The sequence below is a fragment of the Daphnia pulicaria genome, chromosome 6, assembly GCF_021234035.1.
Source record: "Daphnia pulicaria isolate SC F1-1A chromosome 6, SC_F0-13Bv2, whole genome shotgun sequence".
Classification (NCBI taxonomy): Eukaryota; Metazoa; Arthropoda; class Branchiopoda; order Diplostraca; family Daphniidae; genus Daphnia; species Daphnia pulicaria.
Window position 1 is genome coordinate 10,599,849 of NC_060918.1, and position 15,624 is coordinate 10,615,472.

Here is a 15,624-nt window from a genome sequence, read left to right on the forward strand (position 1 = left end):
TAAGCTACGGCCAAAGTAACTAGTTGGTCCGGCTAAAAGTCCGCATGTTTTTTAAATATATTTTCAAGTGCTGCATGGTTCGAAATATTCTCGCACAATGTTGGGAAAAAAAGATAAGGAGTATATGTATCTCTTCGTGTCAAGAGATCAACGAACCATCGACACGCTCAAGCTCAACGGCTTGGCTTATGTAGGTAAAACGACAGGGCAAATGCGCTAGCGTCTTATTCAAGTATTACAGTACATGGGACTACTACAGTGTGTGCTAGGCAGGCAGCAGTTATTCCAGGCGCGTGAGAAAAAAGAGTGCGTGAGTAAGAGGAGTAAAGCTTTCAGGCATTGCGTAACGCCTTCACATGGATTGACATTTTAAATCGATTATTGACATTGTATCATAGCAAAAGCGAAGCGATGGGGCAGTCGTCAGTATTCGACACTTGTTTTATTTAGTGACGACCACTTTGACCGCGCCCGTGATTTCGGTAAACTCTTTGGAATCGAAACAAGCGACGAGGCTGTGCTCTCCGGCGAATTTCGGCATCAAATTAATTTTAATGGTCAGAGTCTCTCCCGGCGCCAGATCTGGATAGTCTCGGAAATCGGAGCGAGTCAATCCTGGTCCTTCGAAAGCCATTTTGCACTGCGTCAACTGCATTTTGAGGACGTTGACGAAAGTGAAGATGACCTCCAGTGGCTGTCCCACTTTTTTCGACCCGGTAACCTACAATTTGTAGAAAACATTTCGTTTGAAAACAAGTCGATTGCTCGCTCGAGTGCTCGCCACTGGAAACCACTAGACAAGATCGTTTGAAGTGAATGTTCACCTTAATGTCGACGCTGGGCATAATGACTTGGAAATCATCCTCTTCAATCCATGTCTGATTGGTCTCCTTGACGGTGGCGGACGCGCACAGCTTCATAATGCCGTATTCCACCAATTTTCCGATGTAGTCTTTGGCGGAGACGGGCAGCCGCATTTCCTCCCCTACGAAACACGAGAGCACATACAGAACATGAGATTGAAAAGAATCCGAAGATTGAAAATCATAAAGGCGAGTATAGTAGACCGCAGCATGACTCGGATAAACAGTTGACTGGGCCCCATTTGTCAAGAGTCGCAAAGCTGACGGATGACGGCAGGGGAACAAGCGGAACAGGATTGGATGCTATACTGCTGGGATGGAGGAAAAAGGATGGAACTATCTTCAGGGTCGGAACTCGGAAGGATGTCCATATAGCCAAAGCAGTAAAGCACTCTCTCTCATCGGGTGGTATCTGTATGCTGTGTCTTACGGGCCATCGGTTGCAAGACGAAAGTTGCCGTTGCATGACGGACTAAGTGAGCCTTCACTCCGTTATAAAAATTGGTGGTTGCCGACAGAACAGCGTTGATGGTACGCACTTGTTTGGAACGATTCTGTTGGACGGAATGAATATTTGGATGGACGAAAATAAGAGAATTAAGACCACAGTTATGCGTTCGTTATCGATGTCTTGACGTATACCTCCAGTTTGACAACGACGTTAAACGATTCTCCAATGGGGATCCGTTCAAGCTCAATCAAGTCGAAGACGACATCCTCGGCTGCTTTCTCGGGGTAGCGGAAGAAACGTTTGGCTCGAACAGACGATCCGACGGCAGTTAACAGGCTGATGCGCTCTTCATTCGACCCTGATCGTCGATAAAGACAAGGAAAACCGAAAAGAAAAATGTTTGGAATGCTTGGAAAATGACGGACTGACTCTTGCTTTCCCGCGTGAATGATATCCGGAGACTATATATATACATACTGTATATAGTTTTCGAATACTGTGTCGTTTCCGCCTTCGCGGCTGGTTGGACGTGTATTGCTGCGGCTGGTTGGAAAACTCAGCACACCGCCCTGTACCTCCATAGAATTGCCGACCCGTTTGCCAAAAACTTACTCACCCTCTGATGATTTGTACGTGTCTGTGATGTCATGCGTGTCTGATTGACCAACCGTATCGAAGACGAAGGGCTTCTTTGTCAGAATCTGCTTTCCGACTCTGATATAAAAGAAATGCAAAAACAATCAATTATTAGAAATCAATTTTGGTTTGGTGAATCTTTCCAGCGTATCAGTAATCCGTATGTATAATTTACTTGTAGCGATCGCAGTGCATTTGAACGTAACCGATTTCCGACGTTTTGTCCTCTTTCCATGTGATGCAATCTGTTGAACAAAAATGAATCAGATAGACAGGATCTTGCAATTTCAACAGAAAGTCACGTTCGATTTTTCTTGTATTCACCTGCATTAACAGAAGCGAGTACGAAAGCCACGTCATATGCCAATCCGACTTGACCTTTGCGAATGGCCTCAACTGAAGCTGGGCCACATTGGTAGAATCCTTTTTTTTTTAAACAAAAGATGAAGGAAATCGATAAATGAATACAAAAATAGACTCAATCGGAGTAAATGTTCGTATGTTGACAGAAATTCTTTGATATTCAAAGAATTTATCCTTCCTATTTATCAATGACTATGCGTACTTGTAGTACAAACAATGCAACATCATCCATTGTTTCCCCCCCCCCCTCCATTGTTGGCTTTCATAGGCATGTAAAGTATCACCACACATCAAAAGTTTTTGTCTTGGAGTGGGGGTGGCTGATGCTAGTCAGTGATACTATATGCCCATAGAAATTTGTTATCAAGATGTAGGGGAGAGTCTGTAGATCTATCTTCTTGTCTCTATCCATTTGATCAGTCTGAGGGTTGTATGGGCTTATGTCTATACTTTGGATATACATACGTGATTTTCGACGAAGCCTTTAACTTTTATTCTATCTGTATGCCTAGCCATGGCGGTCGTCTATTTGTACCGCTCAATTCAGACATTCAGGATAAACGAATACCGGTAATTGCATAACGGTATGTTCAAAAGGTTCGGTTCAGGAGTTAAATAAAATGACAAATTTGAGAGACTTACCAGCTGAACGTTCTTGTGGCGTAGCATCAATGGCCTGCCAACCTCCATAACCTGAATGAATCGTCATCGATGGGGTTATTCGTTTTGTTTTCAATTATACAATTTTTTCGTGCGATACCTTTGGGTAGGTCTGCCCGAGCCATCCACGCCTCTACCCATACGTGAAAATTCCAAATGGAATCTGTTTCTCCGCCAGGATTGAAAGGGTCGCTCTCGAGAGCGTTGCCTTTAGCATCGAAGAAGCGATCAATCGTGAATGTTCCGTTTGTGTCGTGAGCTGAGACGAGATTGGAAACCGGCCTGGCCGGTATACCCAGAGCACGGCAAACTATTTTTAGTGAAACCCACAAAAAAAAATATTTTTGATTTGAATTCTCGTTTTCAATTGAAGTTCCGCTCTTATTTAGAATGTGGAGGCGTAGAGTCGCATAAGGACTTATAAGGACATGTTTAGAGAAATAGGAAAGAGATTCCCCTTTTCCTGTTTTCTAGCACACTTTCATATCGCCGTTTCTCATTTAAATGGGGGGTTCTAAGCCGACTGACTGGGCTTCATCTTTTTCTTTTGCTTTGCAGTTGATTTCCTCAACATGCCCTACATTTCTCATCAAAAGTGGACTAGCAATCAACATTCGTCGTGCTCTCTTTCACTAGTATTCAAGTTTGTTTTCATCTTCATTTCAATCTCCGGTCTTTTGCTTTCTCTCGTTTCATACCAAGCCGCGTAATCCCAGTTTGTATTTGTTGTTGTTGTTTTTTTGTGCGTCTTATTTGTTGTTTTCTTTTTAATTTGTACATTTTGCTTCCCTATCAATACCAAAGCAGTATCAGTAATCCTAGATTTATTCGAAATGAAGAGAAACATACCTTATGACATTCATTTCTAATATCGATCTCTGCTTGATCTAAGGGTTAAAATTAGTTTCGAATTTCGTTTGACTTTGCGTTGAAGTTTTTACTTTAATGTGTAGGCCTACATTTTAAATTCCTATCAATATCAAAGCAGTCGTAATAACCCTAGATCTCTTTCAAATGAAGGAAACTATCGTATGATATTTATTTCTAGTATCGATCTTGGCAGGATCTAGGGTTTTCTATCGTTAAAATTCGTTTCAAATTTCGTTTTGAACGTAAATATCGTATTTACCTGTCGTTAGGACTCCCGCAAAGACCCAGCATTGCCCGTATTTGACAGGCGTTTTGGTCGCTAGGTAATCCTCGATGATTTTCACACTACCAGTCCAAGCAGATGGAGCAGTGCCGTCATCATATTTTCCGTCCCAACGGCCAACCAAGATCCCATTGTCCCCGTCCGCTTGATTGACCTGTGATGATTGGGAGACATGGGTTATTTGATGGGCTCTTTCCAATTTTCTCCCCTCTTTCTTTTGACTTGCCTAGTCCGACAACTAACCAGCAGCAGGTCAGTCGGACTAGGTCATCGATTTTTTTCGAACATCCTTTTCGCTTGAACGTGATGCTCGTTTATATATATGGTCGTGATGTTTTTTTTGTTTTTTTTTTTAGATCGATCCTTATTATCTACTACATGAAACTGGTCGCCATCTAAGAAGTTTGGCCGATAGCAGATAATACCAACTAACCATTTTAGTGAGGGCGCGTGAAACGACGACGGGATTAGCTCGTTCGAAATGAGGTATTCCGCATCCTTCCAGCAAATACATGCATACGGGCAGAGTTGCGTCGTCGTATTGGCCATAGACCCACTCACGTCCCCTGGCCGAACCGTAAGCGCCCATCCAAATCTTGCCGACGTCAGCTAGGACGTACTCGTCTTGCAGATTGTTCGCCTTTTTCCCGTCGTGCTCCTCCCTCTCCATGTAAACGCTGTCCTCTGAAGGGCGGTGCAGTAGATAACCAGCAGCAGTGTCGCAGGCAAACATAAGTCGAGATTTGTACACATACAATAAAGTCAAAGAAGAAACTTTAGTCAGTGGTCGTGTGTTGTTTGATTTAGGCGAGTATATGGGTCACGGTAGAGTGCCCCATGCGCGGATTGCCGCGCCACCAATTGGCGAGCGCAAAGTTGAGATAGCGGAGCATATATATCGAGTGAGCCATTGACGAGTCAGCACTTCCGTTCAAAAGCGGGAAAGTTTACTTGCTCGAGTCGTTAACGAAAAGAAGAAGAAGAAGCCGACCCTTATCGACAGCTGTACAGACCTTCACACCAAGGATTGAATAGGATGTAGATATCGTTAGGGCAGTCGTAAAGTCGCAATCTTCCGGCCGGTTCGCTCGTCTCTCCCGTGAAGATCTTCAATTTCCATATGCCGATGGGTACGTCCACTGGAATTTGAACCTGCCGTTGTTCCGGCGGAATCAAACCCATTTTTTGAATAATTTTCTGTCGCATTTAATTTGCTATTAAGAAAATGCAAGGCTTACCTGCATAGTGATGGTGTCGGCATTTTTCCCCACTACGCGAACGTCCCACTGATCATTTTCCTTAGTCAATTCTTCTTCGTCACCCCGGACGTTGAGGATTCCCTGCGTGTGTTTGATGATGCTAGGGTTTGGACCTAAGAGAAGGGTGATGTAAAGAATCGATCAGTCGCTTCGTTCTCACCACGAGAGAGAAAGAGAGGGAGATAGAACTATGACAATCTATCCATCTAATCCCAGAGTTGTATGGGCTACTACATAAACTGTATAGGGAGAGACTCACCCAAGTCGAAGTTGAGCCGGAGAATATCTTTGCCGGGGTTGAAAGACTTGCCGTCGGCGAAGCGGATGATGAAGGTGAATGGCTGGCCACGACGCAAGATGGCCGTCTCGGGCTGTCGGTGTACCAGCTCGTAACGGATTGTTCGATGCTCAGTGGCGTTGTTCTTGGCATAAAAGTAGACTTTGTCTACGGCAAGGATACTTTTACTTGGTTTTGGTACCGACGAAACTGAAAAACACAAACGTGAAAACATCAATGGCAGGGCATTATTACTTTAGACTTCGAGAGGAACAATCCTAAAATTACCGTTGAAGACGTTCAAAGAGCGATCCTCCCGTCGTCGCGTTTCGACATCTATTTGAATTCGCCGGAAAAATCCATCCAACTCCCGAATAAACTCCATTTTCGTGCGGGCCTTTCTCTTCTATGAAAATATATCGACTGCAGTAACGAGTAGCTGAAAGCTAATGGTCGTTTGATGTTTTATCGTGAGAAATGACTGACTACAAAGAGCTTTGAATTAAGGGACCAACGCGGCTGCTGCTCCCGGCTGCACTTGTCATTGGCTTTAAGACTCTGAATAGAACGGCTGGTCACTGATGCTATGCATCCAAGCTCCGTCGGAGACAAACTAAAGAACTCAAGAAATAATGGCTGCACTGAATTTATCTCTCCAGAAATGAATCAGAATGAAACGTTCCCCAATTCCACACCCGCAAGACCTAGACAGCGATGCTGTAAGGGTACAGCAGGTGCCGGATGTTGATTGCGGTCAAATGATATCTAATAACAAAAGCAGAGTTGAAGATTACTGCCGTCTGGAATTGGCTCAAATCTTCCGCCCCGCAACCCCAAACGTCCGCTCCGGATGTCCGATAAGACCCAAACGAAAATCAAAAAAATAATGTTAATAGAAAAAAAAAAAACGAGGCAGCCTTGATTTTCTACATCATTACTGCGGTTTCCCTTTTTTATTTTTTTTTATTTGTCTTTTTATTTTTTCGTTCTCTTGTAACCCCATTTTGCAACATCTGTCAACGACATATATGAGCGATCGACATATCAAGCGCATTCTCCACCGGCGGTTTGCTTATTGCCGCTACAAGGGTCGCTAAACCTCAATCTTGTTCATGAAGGAAATGCCTCAAAGACATATATATAAATGATATCTAAATAGCTGAAATGTTTTACATGCGAATCAATGGCGCCGGCGCCCACATGAAACGCGACTCAAAAGAAGTCTCGTGGATTATTTTGAATATGCACGTCTACCATTCCATTCCTTTTCTGGCCTATAATTTCATTTATATTGCGTCAGCGGGACCCATACTGAGCGTAGCAAATAAATGAATAACTCGGTATGTGAAATTGGTTATTCGAAAAATTGTTTTTTTTTTTTACGAATTAATTTTTTTCGGTAATAACGACATTTTTTAATTAATAACTTGATTTGATGAACTCTTGAGTTCATGTACTTTTCGTACTCTTCACAAACTCCAGCTTGTGTCGGGTAGCTTGTGGCAACTACTTTGAATCATATTCCCACTGTAGTCAAAGATCGTTAGGAGAGTACCCAGAAACCTTATAAAGATAGATAACTACTCAAAATGGTCGTTTTCAAATCATTCCAACGGAATTCTTTAATTTAGAGTCGAACTAACGGTAGTTCCATCCCATCTGTATCGATTTTGATCCGCGTGTCGAGACTTAGAAGAGATTGGTTACAATTTCCTACCGGTCGAAAGTGTCGAATACGGAAGTGACATCAAGTGAGACCAGTTCAGATTCGACTGACTTCAAATAATTATAGCAGTTTAAATAAATAATAGATAGTAGCAATAAGCTAATGCCAAAGACAATAGCTGGGAGAGGGATGAGTCAACTGTAGTCAAAGATGGGTTTGATTCATCTCGCTCCCTTTGATGCCGACTTCATATCTTCATGTTTGTGTCCCCCCCCCCATAAAAAAGAAGGTTGAAAAAAAAAAAAAGGTTGAACGAAGACGCTCTGTCAAAAGAGGAAGAAGAGGGCTTTTTGGTAAAGCGTGCGACGAATAGCCAAGCGATTCTCTGCGATGCGTGAAGAGTTGCTTCGGCGAAATTTCAACTCGTCTTTTTTAGCCATGCAGAATGCGGTGTCTCTGTGTTTGTATATCGGAAGTCAACGGATTCTTTTATGCATGTGTAACGTACACTAATATGCCAGGATATGCGTGAAAAAGAAACGGAGAAATACAGCAAAGAGGAAGATATGGCAAAAAACGGTAGCGCTAGGTTGTCCTTGAGTTCCAGTGCGCAAACCAATTCACAATTCCCGCCATTGGCAGCTCTCTCTCTCATTTCCGGATCAGCGACAACGGAAGACAAAACGGCACAAAAGCGAGAAAAGAATATCTGTGACTGAGTAGCTACGTCTATTGCAGGGTGTACACTATCCTTCTCCATCTGTTTACCCATCATAGTGTGTAGCATATACATAGTTACATATGAGAAAAGAGCGAGAAAGAGTGAGTGGTTATAAGTTTCCTGTGTGCACGAAGAGGACATCATCTCAGCTTCTATATCTGAGGACTACTATTCGATTTAGTCTGAGTTCTATTCTACGGAATTCAATGCTACGTACAGTTTATTACATGAATGGTACGTGCCGGCCATAAAAAATGAAAACACCTAATGGCAGGGCACACTCGGCCGCCTTCGCGGTCCCGTGCAGTCGGAAGTCATTCATTGCATTACGCTATCCCAATCCGTTGCAAGTTGCACGTCTGCAGCGCGTTTGGCATTTATTCATTTTTTTTGCCAAATTCATCGTTCCGCTTCTCTGAATGTCCGACTACGGTATTTCCACGAGCAACTCGTTGTTCCTGTCAGCAGCAGGAGCAGTCAGCATCCAAGTCTTCGAATAAATTGTTCTCGATGCGAGAAAATAAATAATGAAAATTAACACGTTCTCTTCTTTTTGGAACCGATGCGTGGTGCTAGTTGTTACCGCGCGCCGTTGGCTCATATCGTGTCACGTTCCCGACATTTAAACAGTATCCTTGTTATCGACACGTTTCCTTTTCTCTTTCAATCTTGATTGTGCTTATTGTCAGCGGTAATCATCACGTATCCAGTCAGTTATTGAAAGAAAAAAAAAACACACACAAAAACAAAACGAAGAAGAAACATCCAAAAATCACACAACGAAAATCGCAAAAAGAATACCGTTTTATGTTTAAGTCTTATCATAGTTTGGAATAGATCCCTCCTCCTCCTCTTGCGGATAGATGAACTCACGCGGAATAAGGGCGATACACATTTTTCGAAAGTTGATGGCCGCCCGGCCTTCGAGATCAGCACGCGTGCGCCCCCCTCCAATATTTTCATCAAGCGACAAACGAGCAACTGCCTTCAGACTCTGTCTGGTAGGGAGTGAAGCTAGTAGCTAGTCGAGGTGAATGAGGAAGAAAAAGTTTCACAAACGCCAATCTTTATCATTCGCCAGTGTAGTCTGTTTTGCCTTTATCACTAAATTAAAAAGCCGGCTAGACATATCGTTCAACTTTTTGTAAACAAAAGAAAACGATACCCAGTCAAGTAATATCCTTTCAAGTAAATGGCGTTGACAGCGGATGCGTGAGTGGAGCGCGCGTCGTGCGCGCTAGATAGAATTAAAGTTTCCGTTACCTTTTAAATTGGAAATCCTCGTCTTAGCTAATTGAATGTCGCTACAAGTGCGTCGTCATCAACCCTGTGAATGATCGAATATTTGATTTTGTATAGTCCATAGACTTACACGCGCATCGCTCGGTTTTTTTTTCTTTGGTTGTTGCTGCTGCTGCTGTTGCTCCGAATCGATTGTTTCCATCATCTTCTTCATTTCTCCCGAAATCGAAATGCATCTACGACTGTCGGCGACCTCATCAGCCACTCCTGGCCTCTCTCCTTTGCTCGTGCTCTGGATGTTGCGGATGGTCGCCACTTGCTACGTGGAAACAAATGGTGAGACCCGCGATTCAATTTCTGGTGCTAATATCTTAGCAGGCAGCCTAGAGTATAGTCCGTTGCTATAGCGAAATAGGATTTTTAGATTTCCTCTTTTTCTTCTCTTAGAACTTTGCTTTGTGTTTGTTCCCGTTTTTCTTCTTTTTTTGCTATGGGTTTTGTTTGTTTGTTGCCCTCCAACCGTCGTGAATAAGACATGTTGATCATGGCCTTTTCCCTTTTCGTTTGCATTTTTAAAAAGTCGTCTCTATGCTCTGAACGCTCTGAACGCTCTGAACGTTATGCCCGAGATGAGAGTAGAGAACGGGTGGAGAGAAAGCAAGCAAAGATAAAGAAATAGTCAAAATGAGATATACGGCACTATACTCTTATGCGCATACACTTCGTGTAGCACAGAGAGAGAGGGGGGGGGGAAGAAAAAAGGCAGAAGGGAGGCAAAAAGTAACAGTTCAGCAACCAGAGAAAATAAGAAACGAGAAAAAGAAGATTGGATTGAGACCTTCCTGGAGGAGGGAAGAAACACGATGGAGATAGTAGGAAAGTGTGGAGGAGGGACCGGGATTTTCAGACGTGGTATAGTAACTCCCGTGTTGCGTTCTAAGTCTGATGATACTCTAGGGGCAAAGATGATTCTTCCTTACGCTGAAATGTATAAATACAGCTGATATCATTTTGCCGCCTCCTACGCTGCTAGATATTTCATTCCTTCACATTTTCTCCTGTCGCTATATTCCTTTACTTTATTTATCCTCGTGTCAGCTTCTGTGATGTCGTCGCCTGCCTCTATACTATGGGGCAGGCCTACGTTGCTGTATGCTGCTAATCCACGACTAGCCTTGATCTTTCAAATGCGTTACACGTCTGCTACATTTGGTATCAACTTTCCTGTTACCCTGTTACTAAAACTGGTTGGCAAAGTTGGTCGAGTCTAATTTGTAAAGGTACTCGTAGCAGTAGTAGACACGATGCTTTCTTATTTATATTTTAACGTACTGCGCCATGAAGCGTTCAAGCCATGTGGCATTTCCTATATTGAGGAAATCAAAGCTCTCCCCTTTTGTCGGGCGTCAGTGACGCACAGAGACTCGTTGATGTCGAGGCAAATAAAAAAAAAGGAAAGGAAAATAGGTCGGGTGATGGTGCCCTTTCATCCAACTACAAATAAATCAATTGAAGAACACAACCAATATTTGAAGTTCATCAAATTCAAGTCAAACAACATACAAATCGGGTTGTTATCAAGTCAGCCCGCAGTGGTATTTCGTTTTAACGAAGGAAAACAGAGAGATAAAATGGTGGCATTTTCAGAAACCTTGATTTTACCGAGAATCTGACGAAACAATTGTGTATTCGCCAGAGGAATACGATGACAATTAGCCGTTGTCGGTCGGTTGTCAAATCCCACGCTGCTTTTCTTGTTACCGTGTCATTTTGTTGTTTTTTTGGGGTTTTTTTTTATCTCTTGTTCATTCCCTGGGCGTAAACGAATCACAGGAAACGTGAAGTTGGTTCACAAAGTATAGTGTGCTCCGCAGACGTCGAAGCAACTGGAATTCAATCCGAATTAGAGTAGATGTGGAACGTCTGTGTGAGTCTTGGTCGACATTGACGTGGAAATAAATAAAGAGAAAGAGGGCTATACTTTCCTGTGAGAAGAATATTGATGGCAAAAATGATATTTGTGTGGACTCCCCCTTGGACAGTGGGTGTTTGTTATAAGGCGATATGATGTAATACCTGACACACTCAGCTGTTGGTCGAGTGCTGTGTCGACAGTGGAGTCGAGCCATGAGCGACACAGCACTACTCTTCATCCATGTGTTTCACGACTCTTCTTCTTCTACCTCTAAAAAACTAAAATAAAAAAGGGTATCGATGGAGTTTGCAGAACGGAACCGAGAAGCGGACTAAACGACCGGGGCCGAATCGCTTTGTATAATACTCTCATTTCCGGTGATGGGCGACGGACAAGATTGCAGAAGACTGTAATAGTAGGGCGGCTTTCGAATGGATACTATGGCTGTATGCTCCGTACGCAGTGCCCTGCTGGCCAAGACATTTTCTTTACCTTCTTTATAGATATTGACGCAGAGCTTCAAGTGGCGAATTGTAAATCGGACACAGTTGCTTGGATTTTGTCCTCCTCCCGGAGATTGAATCCCCTTATAGAAATTGTTCCCCTGAACTATTCAATCAAAATTCGTCTCACGGATCCTTGGGTAACGGGAACATTATATCTGATCGGTTTCTTCCTCATCTTTTCCCCATTTTTTTTTTCCTTTTACAAAAAAAAAAACAAAAAAACCCTGAAATTGAATCATTGGGACAACTTGAAAATTGCTTTTCTCCGAAGTTCTCTCAGGCACAGAGTGTTACACGCGTACGCCAAAAATTATCTGTGTGAGGCTGTCGTAAATCTGGGGACTGTTGACAAAGTCAGCGAATGAGTGGAGTCGTAGAGTTTGTTAGATTCTTTACTCGTTCAAAGTTGTATAGGGTCGAAAATGTCAGATGTCAACAAGACGAGCGACTTTCTTAAAAGGGAGTCATTGATGTGGAAGGGCGGTCGTCGCCCGGAAGTTTCTTTGATACACCGCGAATACAGACGCCGATTCGTTTCCTTCATCTTCGTAACTTGTCCTTTTTCAATGTCTTTAGTTTCAACGGCGTATCAAGTGTCTCTCGCGAGACTCGCAAACTGGCGGAACGGGACCCCTGGCGGATATTGGAGACTCCCCCCCCCCCCCCCCCCCAAATTAGAGCCAAGCACTCCCTCGAACCCTATTACATTTCGCTCAACGGGTTTTTTTTTTCCGCAGAGCGATGTCGAGCGGGAAGCAGGAAGTAGCAGACGAAGTTTCCAGTTTGGAAAGATGGCGTGTCTTAAGAGATTTGACATGTGAAGAGATTCCACGAGATATGACCCAATCGAGTCGCGACAATCACGTTCATAAATAGCTGTTGACGAATGGAAATGGTCGTGATAAGCACGCGGATAGATATGCTATGGAAAACTGTTAAGAAAGGCAGACAACAAAAAGAAAAGTAAACAAATAAAACAAGCGGAACGGAAGAAGAAGCTGAAGAGAAAGAGAAACTCAGACATCAAAGGCGGGGTGAAGAAGAGCGAAGAGATTTGGGCATCTTTAACTCGAGTCGTAAATAAAAGTACGACGCAGATTTTTTCTCGTCTTATCTTTTCTTTTGTTTTCAAAAATTTTAGTTGGGAATTTCTATACCCTCCTACCAGTCTTTGAATGTACGGTCGTTATTCCGCGCACTTGACAAATGGTGGATGAGAGTGAAAGGGGAAAAAAAAAGTCTTGGCGGAATAATAAGAATCCAGTAAGAAGGGAATGCGCCCACTCTTTTTGCCCCTATATCCTTTAGTGCAAACTAACCTCCTGTCATCATAGCGCGTAGGAATCGTAGGAATAGTGTTCTCCGAAACTCATGTATGGTACCCCATCAACCGGCATGCAGTTTCGACACCGAACGCATATTTCATGAGCAGCGATGGCGTTAAAAAAAAAAAAAGAATCGACCCATCGCTTCGAATGCGATAGTCGTCCGTGCCACCCGAGAAAAACCTGAATGTATACCAAATACAGCCCCACGAACCCTTCATCTCCAATCACTTGATTGCAATCGATACCGTAGAAGGAGCGAAAGGGATACGAAAGTTAAAGACGTTCGTTCTTTTGTTTCCTTGTTGCATTCGTATTATTTCGCTAGCTCTGAGCTGAGCTGAGCTGAGCTGAGCGGCGTTAGTATGCTTTTGGGGTGCGCTGGGTTCGGCTCTACTGATGCATTTCTGGACACGAATATAGACCCCGGTCATCAAAGAGTGACATGGCGAAAGAGAAGCGCAGACCCCCCCCCCCAAAAAAAATAAAAAAAAATAAAAAAAAAAAAACCCAAAAAACAAAGCAGTAGTTTTATAAGTGCGCGCGTTTTAGCATCACGACGATGTAAGAATGTAAGATCCTCTTCCGAGTGGCAGGCCGGCTTTTATGTTAGGATTTCGCGGAGGCGAATTGTTCCCCTTCGCTTTTGAGATTCGAGCAAGCAGGCTCGATCGTTATACAAGAGTGTAGCCTATAGCGCCTGTTCGGTGCATTCGACCGGATCATGGGTGTGTGTAGTTTATTTCGTCTACGTTCCGCCTCTTTGAGCATATATTTACCCCCATGGTTGCTGGGCGAACAAAAAAACAGGCAAAGGAGGGAGAATTTCGGAGCGCCATCATATCACCTCTGACGCATAGTGCATACTCCCTTCCTCTCTGTCTTGACATGGATGAGCGGCCGGAACTGGTCCCCCCCCCAAGTCCTCGGTAGCAAGAAAAGGACGACGCTACGACAGCAGGGTATTGGTCCATCTATTCCGGCAGTCTATTGAAATCCATCATTTTTTTCCCCTTTGTTTGTGATGTATACATGCAGTGCATTGCTGCGTGCACCTCTATTTGCTAGCGTGATATAACATGTAGAAAGTCCATAGAAGATTTTATTGATGATGCGCAGCTCGCGCTGATTTACCACTTCTTGCCATTAGGTATCACGCATATCCCGGGAGATATTGCCTGAGAATTATTTTACTGCGTAGGTGGTTTACATAAAACGACGTGGGCTGAATCTAATAGAAAAATCCCCCGCCGATCCTATCAGGAATTCAACTCGAGCTAGACGTATAATAATTTTCAAATTTCTTTGCGCTATCTCATTCCATGTCACGTGTTTGAGACCAGCTAATAACTCTGATTTCAATCCTGTCGGCTGGAATTCCTTTTCTTTTGGTATTCGCGTCGTTGCGTAAATGCAAATTAATCGCCTCCCACTTACATATATAAGAGCAAATATGTATAACGCGATAACTCGGCCCATCTATTGCAAAGTGCGTCCTTGTGAGGACCCCCAAAAAATATATATAATCTCAGCTCTTCTTCCTATTAATCCGATACTTGTAATGAAATTATACCAATATGGTATCCTAAAGGAGATAGGGAGAGCTCCATGATGGATGACGCCTTGGTTATACATACGGCAAAATTTCATTACGTTCGCCTTTGCCGATGAAGCAAACATGCGTCCATCATCTCTTTTCGTCCGCCCGTTGTTTCTATTCTTAAAAAAAATACGAGTGTTATTATATGCCAGTCGGTGACGTAATTACTTGATTAATGGTGATTTTATTGTCAGTTATGATTTGATTTCACCCCTTTTTCTCATTCGTCCCTGTTTTTGTCGGTCTATTTTTGTTTGGATAGGGATGCGTTATTCTAGAGGACCCTTGTCGGTGGCGGAGGAGGTGGAGGGCCGTGAGAACGACGAGAAGCGGCTGTTGAGGCACTTGATGCGCGGCTACGAGCGTGATGTCCGTCCAGTCAAGAACGCCTCGACACCAGTTGTCATCCAATTGAGCATCACTTTGACTCAAATCTTCGACATGGTAAGTCAACAGAAAACAATCTTAAGAGTTCTATTTCAATTAGACCAACATTCCCCAACTATCTATCCGACGTAACTATACCTCTTTTTTATCCATCCGTGTCGCATTTCTTCGTTTTATTCCCCCCCCCCCCCCCCCAGCTTCATCCCCATTTCTTGTAATCTTTTTTCGTTTCGGGGGATTTTGGCTGAGGAGGGGACAGCCGAGAGCGCTAGATCTCGGCCGAATCTTTTTACATGCGCAGCAACGGCGTCTGCGTGCGTCTTATATGTGCTTTGGTGATATGAATCGCAACCCGCCACTCGTTTGGAATTGCTGGCAACGACGGCCAAATTCTCCCATCCAGCGACCCAGCCCTAGCCCAAGCTAACCAGCCGGCGACTGAGATCCTCGAATTGATAGCTTCATTCAACGCACACCCTTTTTTCCACACTCCCACTACATCCCCCCCTCCTCCACACCCTGTTTTTATCCGTAGTGTTCCTATATATACGTAGTATATATCTATATCTATGTGTGTTTATATGTTAAGGCTCTTTTCCT

At 43.5% G+C, this 15,624-nt stretch overlaps 2 protein-coding genes across 4 annotated transcripts in view; one reads left to right on the plus strand and one right to left on the minus strand.

Moving 5' to 3' along the window:
• LOC124343191 (neuronal acetylcholine receptor subunit alpha-10-like) overlaps nucleotides 1-15,624 on the plus strand; it is a 35,616-nt gene that overhangs the window by 13,080 nt on the left and 6,912 nt on the right. The window contains exons 1-2 of one of the 3 annotated variants that reach the window (XM_046796416.1): nucleotides 9,035-9,627; nucleotides 14,900-15,081. In XM_046796416.1, the coding sequence (XP_046652372.1) occupies nucleotides 9,522-9,627; nucleotides 14,900-15,081 (288 nt within the window). In that variant the 5' untranslated portion in view covers nucleotides 9,035-9,521. Of the gene's footprint in view, nucleotides 1-9,034; nucleotides 9,628-14,747; nucleotides 14,816-14,899; nucleotides 15,082-15,624 lie in introns of those variants that run through there. The other 2 variants (XM_046796418.1, XM_046796417.1) reach the window with 2 other exon arrangements.
• On the minus strand, nucleotides 40-6,300 carry LOC124343172 (hemocyte protein-glutamine gamma-glutamyltransferase-like). Its single transcript, XM_046796375.1, has 15 exons — nucleotides 5,951-6,300; nucleotides 5,645-5,872; nucleotides 5,365-5,498; nucleotides 5,140-5,278; nucleotides 4,560-4,810; nucleotides 4,103-4,280; nucleotides 3,074-3,283; nucleotides 2,956-3,006; nucleotides 2,275-2,373; nucleotides 2,126-2,195; nucleotides 1,931-2,028; nucleotides 1,506-1,672; nucleotides 1,294-1,417; nucleotides 825-985; nucleotides 40-721 (listed from the first exon to the last, which is right to left on the minus strand). The coding sequence occupies exons 1-15, from the start codon at nucleotides 6,045-6,047 to the stop codon at nucleotides 443-445; spliced, it is 2,286 nt and encodes a 761-aa protein (XP_046652331.1). The 5' UTR covers nucleotides 6,048-6,300; the 3' UTR covers nucleotides 40-442.